We start from the raw sequence: 17,331 nt of genomic DNA on the forward strand, positions 1-17,331 counted from the left end.
TCCAAGAATAATCTCTTATCTATTCTTTATTTTCTTCCCCCATTTTTAGGGTTTCTCTCATAATTTATGAAGTGCAGAAGACACTCTCTGATCTTTCTTTCTTCTCTACAATTTCCAAAAACTAAATAGAACAAAACAAAATTTCACAGAAAGAAAACTATACTGCGAGTGTGATTTTCATCTCAATATTCAATGGAGATCAATAATGTTGAACTCTATCTTCGTGTAATTTCTGTGGCTGGTTTTGTTTTTGTTTTTGCCTTTTTTTTTTTTTCTTTTTACCGGTTAACTAAGATCTTCTCTGGTGTTGTCGCATCTTGCTCTCTTTTACCAGGAGCTCGGCGTAGAAAAGCTCGTTCCAAGAATCTGGTACGCCCGGAAGACACCAGTGGCTGCAATCCTGGAACCTCAGGGGTGATCTTCTTTCCTCTTCAGGCAAGTTCTGCTTCCGGTAGACCGAAGGGTGTCCGTCCTTCCGGTAATCAGTTAATCTGGTGATGTTTAGGTAGGTGACATGAGTTTTCATCCCCTTCAATACCTTCTCAAGTACCACCATTTTAGACGGGTACGGAGTTAGGTATGTTTCGTTCTTGATTGGCTCGGTCTCGCTATCGCATGCTCCTCCCGAATTCCATTGCCCGCCGCTGTAAACATCAACACAACTCCGAAATGAGCATTGGTTTTTACATGCTCAATCCATAACCATTTTTTGGCTAAAACAGCCGAGTATTTTTATCTATACTGGCCTAGTTTATCACCAAACTACAAGACATGTTTAATAGTATTGCAGCATTATTTGCTGTTCAGCTTAGCTTTACCTGAAATGGGAAGCAGAGTAGCCTCTGAAGAAAACTAGAGATTCTTCCGGGTTTATGTTTGCGTCAACCCATCTTGCCCATGTCGTTAAAGCTTTTCGAAAAGCCTCTAGCACATTCAATTCGTTGTAGATATGGCTGCCTTCTTGGTAGTAATCTTTCCTGCAAGGTTTTTTCCATGGCAACGAACATTTTTCTCAAATGGGTATTCAAGTAAAAACCAAAAAACAAAAATTCTGATAGTAATAGACTAAGTCTACACTAGAAATAAATTCAAGAAGTTTTGAAATTTACTTGCAAATTTACACTTAAAATGTTGGGTTTTCATTATTTTATCCTAAAGCTCTCCGAGTGGCAATTAACAAATGAACTTGATAAAACTTCTCAATTTGTTCCAAACACAGACTAAATCGAAATTAATTTAAATTATGGAGTTACCCTTTAGCAGTTTTATCATGAGTCCACCAATGTCCAGTGTTGAAGATGATAATCTCAGCTCCCTTGTACTGATCAGAAGACCTTCCTACTAAATCCAGCCTTAATGTCTCCTTTTTAATTCCATCTTTCCCAGCATATTCCCATTCTTGAACCAAGAAAGGAGACACAAAGAACTCTACCGTGAAGTTGTAATCCTAATCCATCATCAACCCAGAAAAAAACATACACAATAAGTTTTTGGAAAAAGAAAATAAGATCAAGAAAAGCCAAAGAATTGATTTAAAAAAGCCATAACATACTTTAAATATAAATGAATATTCAGCTTCTCCTCTAAAGACCTGCCTTCCATGAGCTTCAAAAACCTTACTTCGATCTTTTACTGAGCCCTTAAGAATACAGACAAGAGATTCCCACATGTTTCTATTTAAGGAATCACCCACAAAAACAAGGCGCTTTCCTCTTAGTAATTCCAACATATGAGCGCCATTAAACCTGTTAATGTCAATTTTCGGGAGATGATCAGATTCCAATTTAAGCAAAACACAAGGTTAAAAAGTAACATCAATTGTTCAGGCTTATTAGTAAAATTTAGAATTAAAAAGAACCCAGAATTTTGATGGGTCAGTTTGTAATTAAAAGAACTTAATATTAAGAGCAAACACAAAAATTTTTTAATCAATAAAAAAAAAATAATAATTAGACGCAAAAACAAACTCATACTGAATTCAAGTGCAGACCTGGGTAAACTGCAGCCCTTTGGCTTCCACTTGTATTTCTGATAATTCGTATCAGGCCTGCCATTGAGGATACAGTTAAATTGCTCATCGATCAGTTTACATGACCCGGGTTTGTAAAGCGGGTACGAATCATCCATCACCCATTCGCCATCAAAGAAATCGCAATTCATTAGAGACTGCATCCAATTCTCAATTCCCTGCTTCGCCGACACCGCTGCATCGGTTACGTTGCTCTGTTTCTTCGACAGAGAAGAAGTGTAATTCGATGCTAAACCCTTTTCTGAAACGCCCTTCGAAATCGATTTTTCACTCTGATTCACTGCTGCTAACGGCGATTTTGGTGAGGGAATCGTGGTTTGATTTTGCTTCGAAGCAGGAGGATTAGTGGGATTTTGACTGTTTATTGTCTGATTTTTCACAGCTAATGGCTGTTTAGTGGCACGGGAAGAATTCATGGTCTGATTCGCTAGCAAAACTACGGGTTTATCAGAAATCTTCCCGGTCTGAGTTTGGTTTTTTGAATTATCTTTAACCGGAGATTGGAATGTAGTGTTTTTAGCAACTGAGTATGTTTCACTTCCGGGGGGAGATTCAGACCCGCCGGAGATAGATCTGGTGAAATTGGTCTGTGTTATGGAAGAAGAATTAGAAACGGCGGCTTCTCGTTGTTGACGAGAAGAAGAATTGTTGGGGAAGAAGAAAGAGAGAACAGAAGAGAAATGAGATCTATCAGAAGATGGTGAAGAGCCGACAGAGAAGATGTTAGAGAACCATGGAGAAGACGAGTTGGGAGAAGGGTTGAAGGCTAAGAAGGCGGTGAAAACAACAAAAGCAAACATGACACCGTAGGCAAACGCCATGGTTCTCTTGGATTTGAGAATAGAGAAGAGGGTCTTGATCTCTGAAACAAAGAAGGTTCCCTCATTGCCGGCGATATGCTGCTTCGTGGCGTCCGCCATGGACGATCTCTGGTTAATGCTTAACCTTTCTGTTCGCTACCCTTTTCCTGCGTTAAAAGCCAGAGGTTGAAGAATATAAAGGTACAGAAATAAAGAGAAGAAAATAGTTATGGTGTTTGAGAGAGAGAGAGAGAGAGAGAGGAGTTGTGTGGTGTGAAGAGTCTGGAAAAGTGAATGTGATAGTTCAGTAGTGCACTGGTAACAGAGAGAGAAAGAGAGAGAGAAAGAGAGAGAGAAGCGGGGTCTAAGAGAGAAGAAAAGTGGGTTTACTATTGTTACTGACTGTGATTTTTTTAAAATTAAATAAGTTTTAAAAAGCAATTCTAGTTTCCGTTCACTACATATGCCCTTGTGTTTCGAGATAATATCGGAAATGCCATTGCTCTGCCGAATGGAACCTTAGTTTAATAATGCCACGTCATCGTGTACTCTCAAGATCGACATCTGTCCCCGAACCTTTATATTACGATATATTTAAAAAATAAAACAATATAAAAATAATTTACCTTATTAATATTAATTTTATATTTAAAACCACCATATTATATGGACCGTAATATTTTATATATAATTGAGATGGTAAAAATTTAATTCTCATTAAATAATAAAAACTACTGCAAATATTTTAAGGTAAAAGATAATTTGATTCTTTATATTGTCAAATATATAATTATTTTAATTTAAATATAGATAGATTCTCTATATAGTCAAGTCAATAGTGAACATGAGAAATTAAGGCTCCACTTGAAAATTATTTTATGAATTTTTATATATATATATTTGTATCTATAATATAAGATTATAAAGAGCTGTATATTTATGCAATTAAAATAGTTTTTAGGATTGTCTACTATAATTACGACCATAAAGTAAAAAATATATATATACTATTTATTCAATAAATAAATTTAAAAAAAAAAACCCATATGTCACATGTGATGTACAATTTTAATTATAACCATTATGAAATTATGGTAATATAAAATGTAAGGAAATAGAATTAATTTCCCTTCTCTTACCTCATTTTTACTTACCAAAAGTTTGACCTTTGACCATGGATTTACAGATAAGTTATTAATCATTAATAATAATAATAATAAATATTAGAAAATCATAACGGAAAATGGTAAATTCCGTAATATTGGCTTAAATCAGGGACCTTTTTGAAAACTCAAAGCGGCTGGTACGCAAATTTCCACGCCTTACCTATATTTCCACTATGATGTTTCCGCGTGGGACCCCTACGTAACTATCTTTCAACACTGGCTCGTTTCAACGTACCCGAAAGTACGAGTAAAAGTGAAAAAAAAAATCAGATCGGAATCTACGGTCGAGATCTAAGGAGAACCAACTCCTCAGCCGTACAATTACCGGTAACGAGACGGTGAGAAGAGGTTCTCTCCGCTGACGGCCTGAGTTGTCTGTGACGAGTTTTGGTTGGAAGACAACTTGATGGGGAGCCGGCAAACGGAGATTCCGACACAATAACTCATCGCCACGTGTAAATCTGGCATTGGTTTGTCGTTTTCGTGCTTCCTCCGGATTTTGAACGACATAGGGGTTGATCGGTTCGAGGAGGTTTTCATATTTCATTTTTTAACCGGCGAAAACGAAATTTTTACTAAAGAAATTAAAGGTATTTTTACCCGGATAACTAATTTAATTTAGACGTAATTATATTAAATTAATTACTTAATTAGTGAGATTAATCTTGGGTGGCTTCGTACGCATCAGGGTGGACGGTCGGTGGACTTTGTATACGCGTCAAACCCCGGAACATCTTTGTCGGTGCTCATAATTTTAATATATATATTAAACAGAATAATAATAAAAATCACTTGTGTATGTATATATTATACATATATATATGTATAATTTTTCGAATATAAAATTAAGTTTCACATAATTAACAGTTATCAATTAATTTTTTAGAATAAAATTTTAAATATTAAAATCCGTTGCGAGAATATTCTAATAATATGAAAATTGGAAAAAAAATGGAGAAAGAAAATGACAAATTTGAAAATTAATTAAGCAATGGGTTCATAGTATTATCCCAAGTCCACTGACTATATATATATATATATATATATCTCTATCAGCTTTGAAAAATTGTGCGTTTGTTTCTATAAGATTTAATTACCTAATATTTAATTATGTATTAGTATTTTAATTGAAGGTTTAAATTTACACCAACATTGCCCTATAATTAAAGGGTCACATCCTAATCTTTCTCCCATTAGAGGGTGCGACTTTTGATGTTGTTGTAGGGACATTAAATATGTAGCGAAAATACAAATAACATAATATTTATAGATTTAAAATATTCATAATCTATTATTTGAACGTATTGTTTACAATACATGAAGTTCGTATGATAGAGTTAAAATAAAATATACCCGTTCAGTTACAAAATGTATTTGATGTCACCGGTGCTCGTTAAGTTTTTTTTTTTGATATAATTTAAGTGTGAGATCCTATTGATCAATAACCGGATATTCTTAATATAACAAAATGATAATTTAATGGGATGAATACTTTCAACGCGTTAAGTAAGTATAAGAAATATGGTACACCTTAAGCATACGACATACAGTCAAATACTGTCCCATAAGTTTAGATATTATTTCATTTAAATTATAATCTTTTTCATATCAGGTCGGATAAGATAAATTATATAGCCAAATAAAAAATTTCGTGTTTAGTTTTCATCATGCTGAGTTTTAGTCCAATTGTAGACTCGGCGTAATTTTATAATCTCGTAATATAAATTATGTTACATATTATATAAGGGATGACTAGTTTTTGTTGTACTTTTTATTTTTAAATTTTTATATTGTATTTTTTGGTTCAGTTGTGTTTGTCGACGTAGTTTATTGATTCGAAAACCGTAGCTCATCACAGTATTTATATCAAGAAAAATAAAAAATATATTTAGAATTATCAAGATAAATACAAGTATAATTTTATTTTATTTTATTTTAAAATAAACAATATAGTTATTAATTGGAAAACAAAATCACTTATTTCAGTGATAAATCACTTTCTCAAATATTATGTAAATATGGAAATAATTATCTTATCATTACAATATGATCATGTTATGGATTGTAGAACATTAATTAGCATAATGAAGGAGATAAACCAAAATTAAGGGATTATTATAATTAATTAGCTTTTTTAATTGGTAATTAGAAACAAATATTTGTTATTTAATTATTGTATATGTATAATTTATGATCGTACTGATGTTATAGTACCACAAAATAATTAAACACAATTAAATAATAAAGAAAATATAATCATTTCAGATATATATATTAGAGGACAATTTTTTTTACCATATTTCGTAATTTATTTTTTGAAATTATTTTGTAATTTATTTTAATTAAAATAAAAATATATTATATTTGTGGAGCCCACGTAGTAGTCTCTTTCCAAATCCCCAAACTTCAATTTCGAATGCACCCTGTGGATAAGCCTTCTTCTCTTCTTCCTTCTTCCCTTCATCTTATTCAAAAAGAGAAAACGCTCATTTACAGAGAAAAGAAGAACAAAATATCTCAACAAAGCTCGAGAAAAAGCTTCAAATAAGCGGCCATGTTTATCATCAACCACCGCTCCCTGCGCTTCCACCATTAACAATCCACCAACTTCAGCAGAGTGGGAACAGAAACGAAATCAACGAGTAAAAAAACCCGCCGAGCGGAACAGAGAGAAATGTCAGTTTTGGCGGCGAATTCGCATATTTTATGCAGAGAATTATCCCGCAGAGACCGTCAACATCAACATAACCAGTTATGGGGAAGTGGCTGTCCTTCGTTATCCCAAAAACCATGTGGGATTTTCTGGGTCGATCATCGGCGACCCAGGAACTGCAAAGGAGTGGTGAACAGAGATTTGAGAATGGCGGCCTTTGGACGTGATTTGTCTAAACAGGATGCAGTTGCAGAGATGGAAGAAATCAGAGACTGTGATCATCTTGATCAGATTCTTCTTCGTGCACAAGAACTCTCCAAGCCCATTCTCATTGACTGGTAAGAATTGTGCACTTTAATCGGGTTTTTGGATTGTGTATATAAAAAATTTCCTCAAATTTTTTGTAGGATGGCTTCTTGGTGCCGGAAGTGCATATACTTGAAGCCGAAGTTGGAGAAACTGGCTGTTGAGTTTGATACCAAGTAATTATTATCAACTCCATTCCTCCCCCTCTTTTCATGAGCATTATATATATATATATATATGTATGTATATAATGCATCATAGTCTTTTAAGAGTCAAATGGAATTACAATGAATTGATTCCTAGAAGGTACAAAAATTATGGTTGATTTTGTTGTCTGGTTAAATGGAAACCAGAATCAAATTTTACTGCGTGGATGTAAACAAGGTGCCTCAAGCTCTTGTCAAGCGTGGAAAAATCTCTGTATGCCATTGATACTTAAGTCTCTTTCCTCAACTTTGTCATACAGTTTCTGGATGTATCACTTTTGGTTTTTCCCCTCTATTTCCTAACAAAGTTTTCTCTTGGTGCTTCTTCTGCAGAAAATGCCAACCATTCAGGTATTCTCCCTTCCACTTCCCAGATTACATTTAATTTTATAAATATATTATCTCAATCAATCAACTGTCGAAAAGTTGGGACAATCTCATAATTGTGTAAAGGGACCGTTAATGGAATTTTAATTTGAAGGGTATTTTTATCCAAAAGGGATTAGAGAAAGAAATCTGAAACTCGGAATGCAGGTGTGGAAAGATGGAGAGATGAAAGAAGAGGTGATTGGAGGGCATAAAGGATGGCTTGTGATTGAGGAAGTGAGGGAAATGATCAAGAAGTTCGTATGAGATTTTGTGGATTCCTTTCACTTGATCCGTTTCCATGTCTACAGAATATGGCCTTTGTTGTAAGTCTATATATGTATATATACAGGCACTGTAATAAAACCACCTTCAATCAATGTCGATTGAGGAGGTTTTCTTTTTTCCCTCAAGGAAAAGAAGCAATAGCTTAGTTTTTGGTCATATGGGCAGTACATACACAGCACTTCGAATTTGAGAGGCAATTAGAAACGAAGGAGAATCCCTTTGGGAATGTGAAGGTCCTTTGCAAATTGATTAGCAAGATAGCAGACATGGGAGAAACTCTGATGAAAATCCAGAGTGATTAACACAAGAATCATATCATACACGATCAACATTTCCCATCTAAAAAATCTATTGCACCCTTTAATCATTCGTATGATTCTAAAGCCTAAACCCCAAGTAATTCAGGCATAGTGTCAAAAGCTGCTAGTGCCTTTTAATTTCAATCCAAGGCCATCACAACACTCTCAGTATCACCAGAACATGTCAACCACATCAAATATATGCATATATGGATTAGCGAAAGCAAATTATTCCAGCCAACATAAATTCCCAGGCAAACTGAATCACCAAAAATGGGATAGGAGAAAGCAGCCAAAATAAAGAACTACCAGTGGCACCTTTCAGAGGCTATGGGAAAGCAGATCAAGTAGATACGGAAATAGGATTGATCTCTTTAGTCATTGTCAGCTTATAAGCTCAAACACGAAGTGGTTTATCTGAAAACATGTGTGATATTCAGTTCAACACTAAGTAAAAAACATGTTCAAGTACAAAACAAGACCATCTGAAACAACAACACTATCGTAACTCCTAGACTTTTTGAAGATCAACCAGTATTTTATAGCTGGAAGAAAGATTTGGTAGTGAAATTCTACACTTGGCAAAGCAATATTTCTTATTTCAGAATAAACGTAAATCACATTCCAAAACCAAAAACAGCTCGTATCTTGTGGAAGATAAGATCCCGCCATCCTCTCTCTGTGTTCTCCACCACTGTTGCATTCCCATATCTGGATGAAAAAACAGAGAAACAGTACAGGGTAATTAACAAGAAGACGAAAACAGAGAATGAAAGTAAAGTTATATTTACAAATTCATCAGCAAAAAACTAACCTGTCTTCCTCGGGAACATCAGTATGAGCGAGCTTAACAATGGTTACTCCAGCTTCCAGCTCTTCAAAAGTAAGTCTTACCTGAAACAATAACATAATCGTACACATACAAGTTCATACCAACCAATGTACCAAGTGAAGTTACCAAGATGCATCCAAGAACATCAATGTAAACATACCGTTGATTCAACTCCATCAGGCCAGCTTCCGAACCTCCATTTTTGCACAATCAACTTTCCTTCCTGCAACTCCAGGTTGGTTCCAGTTACAGACCCATCAAAAATGCTGAAAGGCCCACCAACCTCCTTGCTAATTCTGGCATTGCTCTGAGTGAACCCTTTCCATCTATTCTCATCCATGAGAATCTCATACAAATCCCTCGCTCTGCAATTGAATCGCTCGGTCAAAGTAATCGTCTTGAACCCTTTCTTCTCTTCTTTCTTCTTCTTCTTCACTTCCTCCTTCACTTCTTCCTTCTTCTCCACAACCCCCTCTTTCTTCACCGCCGCCGCTGGTACTGCTTGTTCCTTCGGCGCCACCTTTTTAGTCTCCAAATCATCCTTAGCAGGTCCGCCCTTCGCCATGCTCTGGACGTAAGCCCTAACCTTATCCAAAATCAACGGTTTGCCTTTACTCAACATGGCCTCCTTCAACATCTTCCCAATTGGTCCATCATCCTTGATAGAAACCTTAACTTCTGGATCCTCGTCGGCATTCTCGTCGGCAATATACGGGATCTCGACGCCGCCTTCCGCCTTAAGAAGCGTCTTGCCAGCGGAATCCCTGGCCTCACCCTCCCAAGATAGAGAAACGCTGATTTCATAACCAGGAATGATCTTCCCTTTCCTGATATTGACATAGGCCTCACCATCCACCTTCTCGATCTTCGTCGTCTTGATATAGATGCCGCCTTCTCCTTCGAGAACGGGCATGTTGGAGAGATGGTTGGAGAGGAAGCTGCGGGACCACTCGAGACAATTGGTCTCCGCCCAGTGCCAGTTGTGCACGTTGGTTCCGTCCGATCTCTCCTCCACGATCCACCGCTTGTCACCTTCTCCGTACTTCGCCATTGATGAAACCTTACTAAGTTTCAGAGACGGAGACTAACCGAATCGAGAGAAGACTGAAACAGAAATGAGAGTAGCTAGAGAGAGAAAGACAGGTGCGTTAATGGATGTCGAGAGCTGAGAGAACAGAGAGGGGGGAAAATAGGAGAAGAGGAGGAAACGAAAGAAGACTAGAGGGTTCCTTTAGCAACGGAAGGGTCTAGAATGTTGACGTCTCCATAAAAGTAGGTGCTGAGAGTAATTTTAGAAATTATTATTATTATTTTTTTAATTTTCTTATTTTTTTGGAGATTTGGAAGTGTCTAGAAACCATTTAGAAATCAAGTTAGGGTTTTCAGAAATTTGAGTGAAAAGGGAAATTAAGGAGAAGACAAAGGGGGATTACTACACCTTAATTACCGTCTCCCAACCCTGCCGTCTAGCAACTTGAACACCAAAAGCCCGCCAGAAAAAAAAGCTGAACACCTTAAAATGTCAGAAAGAATAGTCCTTTGCTTCTATGATTGTATTTTGGTGTTTTCTTCATGAAGCCGACTCAGCGATTCAAGCGAGTCGCTGATAGGCCGAAGAAGAACCCGAATGAAGCAGGGAACGATTCCATGACTCGCGCAAGTCCTCGTCTCAAATCGTTGACCAGGCGCAGAATCCAATATGGGAAACCCACTCCTGAAATCCAGCCGATTCCCGTCTCTCGCCTCTCTCTTCACCAAATGTCGATCATTTCACCGGAGTTCTTCCAGATTGACGCTCTCGATCTTGCTCCGCGTTTGCTCGGCAAGTTCCTAAAGAAAGATGATGTCGTGCTACAGATTACAGAGGTAGTAAATGCTTTCTTTATTTTCTGTTTGTTTCTCGAGATAATGCAGGAAGATAATTGAAATTTAGGGATTTTGGGTTGTAGGTTTTGTATTGCCTGCCTTCTTTTGACTCCATCACCTTTTCTTTCTTAGGTTTGTGGGACAACTCTAATGACATCATACTGCAAAATAATGCAGTTCTGTAGAGAAAAATAGAACGCTTGCCATCTTCTCTTTCATATGATGAAGAATTAACAATAATTTCTGATCAGGTGGAAGCTTATAGACCTAATGATTCAGCTTGTCATGGTCGATTTGGAATCACAGCGAGAACAGCTCCAGTAGTAAGTTTGTGTTTCCATTTGCATGGCCTGACTTTGAAGTTTATTGTTCCATGATGTAACATTGATTCTGTGCATATAGTTCGGACCAGGAGGACATGCTTATGTTTATCTTTGTTATGGTCTCCATACAATGCTCAATGTTGTTGCTGACAAGGAAGGAGTTGGAGCGGCAGTTCTAATACGCGCCTGTGCTCCTGTTGATGGTAGCTTTCCATATCTATCAGCAGTATTTAGTTTGTTCTCCTGTCTATATTCATTGGACTTGTGCTCCACTTACCTGCTGATTGCTTGCAGTTACTTGTTTTCAGCTTTGTCTTCAATGATAAAGAAAGTTCATGATTCTTTATGTAAGACAATTATTTGTTATGCTAATCTCTGTTGTTTTGGAGTTTTACTTTTATGGTCATATCCGTGTTGGTCATAGCGCGATGGTGGTGTGTGTATGATATGCATTGTCTGTATGTTGCACATTTAATGGTGTAGAAACAGAGTTTATGACGTAGGGAAATATGAAAAAAATGCCAAGACTTCAGTTTAGGAGTTGAAAAAGAATATGGAAATGAAAAAAAAAAAATTGGTTCTTCAGTGTCTAAAATATTGGATGCTTTACTCAAATCCCTTGACTAATCCGTATCCATCCTTGCCTTCTCATTTCTGTTATAAATGTGAATCTATGTGTATGAATATATATGTATAGAAATGCATTGGTGCTAAAGAATATTCTTTTATTCATATATATATGAAATCATCTTACCTTCCAATGGCCTTATATTAGTTTTATTATTTTCATATTAAACTTTGGATCCCACACAATTTTTGGATTCTCTTTGACTAAATTCCCGTATCTTCCACTATAAAAATTACCAAGTTGGATACTTAAATCCACTTCTAACTGAATCCGAGCAACATAGATGCTAATATAAGACCATCAACGAACTAATTGAGATGAATGGTTGCTAACTTTGTATAGAGTACTTGATAAGGAAAATATTTTTGCTATTTATCTTTTAGAATGAACACATTGGCAGGACTGAAGACTATTCAGGAGCGCCGGGGTCAGAACACTGAGAAGCCGATTCTTCTTACCGGACCTGGCAAAGTTAGTTTTCAAATTTTAGTTTCTTCATATTTTACTTCTCTGTTGCTTGTTCTTTTCTGCTTTGATTACTAGTTTGCAATACTATGATTTTCACTAATGGAATAGCACAGCACTTAAAATAAATTCTATGCTTATTTGGAGGCCTTACAGCAGCCCCTAGCGTAGGAATGCTATTTTTGTTCAACAATTTTCTGCACCTCTGGTAACTGATGAAGTGAATATAATGTCATGGGAAAATCCTGACATGGTTACATTTTGGTGCACACGATCTTAAAAGTTATCGAGAGAGAATGTATGTTCTTTGTTTCATATGTTTATTTATCTCTTGGGAAATTGAACTTCTTGCCATTATTAATCTCTCAGTACTTGATACTGAGGAACAAAGATTGATCTTCTGAGAGAATGAACCCAATGAATCAAAGTACTCATGAGTACATCAAACTAAAGAGCAACTCTTTATTAATTTAGGAGATGCAGTAATTAGGGATTGGCTCCTTCCACAGCTCATCTTTAATAGATAGTTGGGAGGACTGTGGTTGGTAGAATCAATGTTTGGATTTTTCAGTTTCCTTTGTACCGCCTATATTTATATAAGAAGTGTGGAACTTGAAGCTGATGGTTGTGAAAGAATTGCTAATGCAAACTTTTACTTTTTAGACTGATAAATTTTAGGGAACATGCTGGGTCTATAAATAGCAATTTCTTGAATGGTTCAATTACTTTTGTTAGGAGACTTAGAGAATTTGCTTGTAATATAAACTTAGGTTATTCACCTGCACAGCTGCTCTGAAACTAAAATATTAATATCATCTGTAGAAGTTGTATGTTTCTTGATATTTTTGTTCAGCTTCCTTTCAGCTTTGGGGGTGCTGAATGACCGTTTTCATGTTTAGGTTGGTCAAGCACTGGGAATATCAACAGAATGGTCTAGCCATGCTCTGTATACTCCTGGTAAGTTACCGATCATGCATATAAATCTGGCTGCATTCACTGTGGTTACGCTCAATGTCATAATCTCCTGAATTGATTTGATCCAGGTGGGTTAGAACTCTTATATGGTCCAGAACCAGAAAGCATTTTGGTGGGTCCTCGCGTTGGCATCGAATATGCTCAACCTGAGCATGTAAATGCCTTGTGGAGATTTGCCATTGCTGGCTCCCCCTGGATAAGTGCTCCTAAGAACACTCTTAGGCCTCCCTAAACTTCGAGTTCTCTGCTAAAGAGCCTAGAGAGGTTGGAGTCATTTGTAAGGCAAGGATGGCCGGAGTCCATTTGTAAAGCAAGGAAGAAATGTGAATAGCTTTTTTTTTCCTTCTTTTTGTTTAAGGACCATCGATCAGCGTGTGAAAGCCCAAAACAAAGGGCACGATAAGTAATATATATATATATATATATAGATATGTGAAGTATAATTTTATTTATGCGCAACTGTTCTTACTGTATTTCCAACATAGTTACTTTCATGACTGTTCATAGTCGACAATAATGTGCCATTTTTTACAGTAGCCATCCATGATCTTGCAACCAAACAGCGACACCATACCTTGAACTTTAAGGCAAGCTCATTCAACAATATATCAAGAATTCCAAGTTACAGACTTTCGCCAAGCTCATCAACAGTATTACAGTCTGTCTAAAGATCACTCTTCCTATAGCACAAACAGAGAATTCCAGGAAAGGGCATGAAGGAACTGACATATTCCTTATTATTCAACTGTATGCTACAAAAATATACAATCTAAGAAAAGGGACATTGCAACCATCCAATATTACACACCGAAGAACCTAATAAACAGTCAGGTCTAAAACGTGTACAATACTACAATGAATATCGCCAACAAACCTAACCAACGGTCAAGCTATGTTCGACAACAGAAGTAAGATATATAAGAACCTTCACTCAAAGCTGCACATAATCCACAAAAAACAATGCCTATCTGAAAGGTAAGAAGACATGTCAGTAAACATACTAGATTATGTGTAAATACAATGTATAAGCATAAATGGCTATGATTTTCCCCATACCTAAAATCAACGGTAGAAGCATGAACCAATTGGTCCCCATGTCAGCAAGGTAAAGCATGATTGCTTCATCAAGTCCCAGTGGTAAGCAATTAATGAACCATACACGATAGTTCATGCCTTAGGTATAGTGCAGCGAATCCTTGAACTAACATGTAACAACAACTTCCCTATCCAGTAACCTTCAACCGACTATAAAACTCAGTGAAGTCAAGCCGGAAAAACAGGAACTTTAAATCAATGTGTTGCTGCACAGGCAACTGCGCTAAGAAACCCTCAAGCAATGACTTATATTCTTTTGCTACTGCATCCAGATCTTGTCCCATATTTCGAAGAAATTCACCAGCACGTTGCGTCAAGGCTTTCCTGCCATCGCTGATCCATGATCTATGCTCTAATGATTTATCCCTTTTTCGCCTCCTTAACTGGTCCTTGTCTCTGGATGGTAGTGAGGATTCCATGGTTCTACATAAAATGGAAAGCAAGTGTTGTGTTACAGACATTAATCAGAACACGAGCAAGCAAGGAGATTTAAAATAAATCATTCACAAGCATAACTTCTCAAAGGTATATACAATCATCACCTTGCTTGCAACTCATGGATTCCCTCGTATAATCGATCTGCATGACTCCTGAATTGCAATATAAGGTCAAACAAGACAAAGAGCAACTTGTAAAGGGTTTGGGACCGTTCACCAAGGAGAGATTTTTCTACTATTGAGTGGAGGTATTTCTCATGTGCTGCCAGAAGGTCATCAAGATCTTTGGCAGCCTCCATTTCATTCGAAAAATTAGACCAAGATACCTCCAAGACTTCGAACATGATGTAATATTGCAAGTTTGTGACAAAATGATTCATTTCGTCCCAAAGAACCTGGCACCTCCTTAATGTTGAAAGCAACTGCAACTTAACTCCACGTTCCAACTTAATAAATGACTGAGAAGTTATACAATTTGGTTTCATTGTCTTCCACGCACCAATAAGTGCATGCTCTACTCGACTAAGCTTCCACAAGAAATTAAAAATTCTCAAATATCTCATCATAACAGATTCAGTGAACACTGTATCTAGAGGAACCCTTGCATCATATTCCAATGAGAACACATCCCACCCCCTATCTCCAGTTCCATTTGGCATCATCTTCACCCTCAGCCTATCCAATATGTCAGGATCATCATATTGTGCATTAGATGACCGGATTGCACTTTCCAGCAACCCAGCTAGTTCAAATGAGCTAATAGTATTGGCAGGCTCAGAAAGTTTAGGCCCAACAATATCCATTAGATACTGAACAAAATCTCCTTGCCCAAGCAGTAAATAACGCTTGATTGCAAGACAATGCTCCTTAAATTTGTACCTGTTATAAATTACGTCCAGTAGATGCTTATCGATTCTTTTTGCAGCTTCAGTAACCAAAGATTCAAGTGCATCTGTTTCACCATATACAAGACCTCCTCTTCTAGTTGTTGTGCCAGAGGCAGCCACGGCCTCTGTTGCTGCATCAGCCCATCCATGATCATCACAACAGACACGAAGAAAATTTATAGACTTCCCAGTTCTTAAAATCTTATGAGCTAGGGATTGTGAAATGAAAGAAGGAAGCATTCCGGAATGAAGCCGGTAACCTTCCCTCCAAAGTGATTCAGCCTTCACTGTTTGACCAACAATAAAGAATTCTGCAAAAATATCTTCCAATTCCCCTTCCAAAACCCAACTCCTAACCATTTCAAACAATGGAGAACACACCCTACAAAGTAAACGCCTCATGAACTCATGCACAAGCGGATCACCATGTTGGGCATGCAAATGGATAGCTCCAGCCATTGACCCACCTCTCAATACCCTACATTTGTCAACCAAAACAGCCATTAATCTCATTTTCACCATTGGCTCTGCAAACCAAACCGATAACCTCCTCAATGATAAATAATTGCTCGAACTCGCTGACACTGAAACCAACGGTATGGGGCTCATTGCCTGCGCTTCAAGCACAGCCAATAGCTTATAATACTCTGATAGCTCATCTTGCAAAGCGGCACAAAATGCCTGCCCAACAGTTCCAACATCTTCCGCAGGAAATCTATCCATACTTTCTGAGATATACCCTTTAACCTTCCTAAACAACCACCCCAGCTCACAGAGTTTCCTAACCATAATCCTAGTAGCTCTAGGCACCTTCAACAAATCCGACAAAGCATATCCATCCACAGTAGTATCAAATCTTACATATTTCCCATCAATTCCTTGACAAGCATACAACACATCTCTCACCAAAACCTCCTCAGACACATCATTCTCTTCCTTAATCAAATTCGCAAATTCCCTAAACGCAATATCGCGTAGATTCTCGGGGTCTTTCGTTACTAACAAAACCCCATTACTCCAACCCTTTCCTTTACTTTGTTCGCCTCGCTGAGCCCTCGAATTGTTCCCAAATCCGGCGTCATCCAACGCCAAGTTTGGCAATAGGACAGAAGAATCAACGCCGTTTCTGGCAGCTTTCCTGTCCTCGGAAATGATTTTAAGCAAATAAAGCACAGCCCACTTATTATCGACACTGCCGGGGCCTGTTTTGGAGGCGAACTTAGTGTAAAGGTCAGCGAAAGTGAGGGCATCGGATGACTTACCTTGAGTAGCAAGGCGGCGCTTGATGGACTCGGCGATGGCAGCAGCGTCGGGGGCGATAGACGGCGTCAACCTGCTTGAAAGAATGCGAGAAGCGTAGCGGAGATATTGGTGGAAAGCAGAGGAGTCAGGATTAGGGTTAGGGTTTTGTGGGTTTTGGGAGAGTAAAAGCAGAACCAGTTCCCTGACTAGATCTGTGACTCTCTGCTGATCTTCTTCTTCCATTGTTAATGGAGTGAGAGGGATGGAGAGTGTGCGGGCGTTCTTTTTGAAAGCAAAGATTCCAGTTGGTGAGCGTATCCGGTGGAGTATAAAAGGTTTTATTTTTATTTTACTTTTTCAATTTTAGTTTGCGGGCGGGGAAAAAATAAACCCTATGCACCTTCACTTTTTTAAATTCATCATAATTATTTTAATTAATATATTAACAAATTAAATTAAAAATTTAAT

At 37.3% G+C, this 17,331-nt stretch overlaps 5 protein-coding genes across 5 annotated transcripts; 2 read left to right on the plus strand and 3 right to left on the minus strand.

Annotated features, from left to right (window-relative positions):
- Positions 1 to 3,199, minus strand: LOC110811695 (protein trichome birefringence-like). The gene is made up of 5 exons (XM_088209672.1): positions 1,991 to 3,199; positions 1,553 to 1,745; positions 1,254 to 1,447; positions 819 to 977; positions 1 to 644 (listed from the first exon to the last, which is right to left on the minus strand). The coding sequence occupies exons 1-5, from the start codon at positions 2,947 to 2,949 to the stop codon at positions 290 to 292; spliced, it is 1,860 nt and encodes a 619-aa protein (XP_088065798.1). The 5' UTR covers positions 2,950 to 3,199; the 3' UTR covers positions 1 to 289.
- Positions 3,200 to 6,405: 3,206 nt separating this feature from the next.
- On the plus strand, positions 6,406 to 7,970 carry WCRKC1 (WCRKC thioredoxin 1). Its single transcript, XM_022038297.2, has 5 exons — positions 6,406 to 6,986; positions 7,056 to 7,130; positions 7,308 to 7,374; positions 7,494 to 7,511; positions 7,695 to 7,970. Exons 1-5 carry the CDS (start codon positions 6,670 to 6,672, stop codon positions 7,791 to 7,793), a joined length of 576 nt encoding a protein of 191 aa, XP_021893989.1. The 5' UTR covers positions 6,406 to 6,669; the 3' UTR covers positions 7,794 to 7,970.
- A 495-nt stretch (positions 7,971 to 8,465) lies between these two features.
- On the minus strand, positions 8,466 to 9,996 carry LOC110811733 (Aha1 domain-containing protein). The gene is made up of 3 exons (XM_022038294.2): positions 9,106 to 9,996; positions 8,928 to 9,007; positions 8,466 to 8,824 (listed from the first exon to the last, which is right to left on the minus strand). The coding sequence occupies exons 1-3, from the start codon at positions 9,994 to 9,996 to the stop codon at positions 8,731 to 8,733; spliced, it is 1,065 nt and encodes a 354-aa protein (XP_021893986.2). The 3' UTR covers positions 8,466 to 8,730.
- Positions 9,997 to 10,517: 521 nt separating this feature from the next.
- LOC110811734 (DNA-3-methyladenine glycosylase (MAG)) lies at positions 10,518 to 13,675 on the plus strand. Its single transcript, XM_022038295.2, has 6 exons — positions 10,518 to 10,811; positions 11,063 to 11,134; positions 11,214 to 11,337; positions 12,163 to 12,233; positions 13,127 to 13,184; positions 13,271 to 13,675. The coding sequence occupies exons 1-6, from the start codon at positions 10,518 to 10,520 to the stop codon at positions 13,432 to 13,434; spliced, it is 783 nt and encodes a 260-aa protein (XP_021893987.1). The 3' UTR covers positions 13,435 to 13,675.
- Positions 13,676 to 13,777: 102 nt separating this feature from the next.
- On the minus strand, positions 13,778 to 17,257 carry SPC98 (spindle pole body component 98). The gene is made up of 3 exons (XM_088210103.1): positions 14,840 to 17,257; positions 14,259 to 14,720; positions 13,778 to 14,170 (listed from the first exon to the last, which is right to left on the minus strand). Exons 1-2 carry the CDS (start codon positions 17,104 to 17,106, stop codon positions 14,426 to 14,428), a joined length of 2,562 nt encoding a protein of 853 aa, XP_088066229.1. The 5' UTR covers positions 17,107 to 17,257; the 3' UTR covers positions 13,778 to 14,170; positions 14,259 to 14,425.
- Positions 17,258 to 17,331: the final 74 nt, after the last annotated feature.

This window comes from Carica papaya, chromosome 8 (assembly GCF_054855325.1).
Source record: "Carica papaya isolate Zhongbai chromosome 8, ASM5485532v1, whole genome shotgun sequence".
Lineage (NCBI taxonomy): Eukaryota > Viridiplantae > Streptophyta > Magnoliopsida > Brassicales > Caricaceae > Carica > Carica papaya.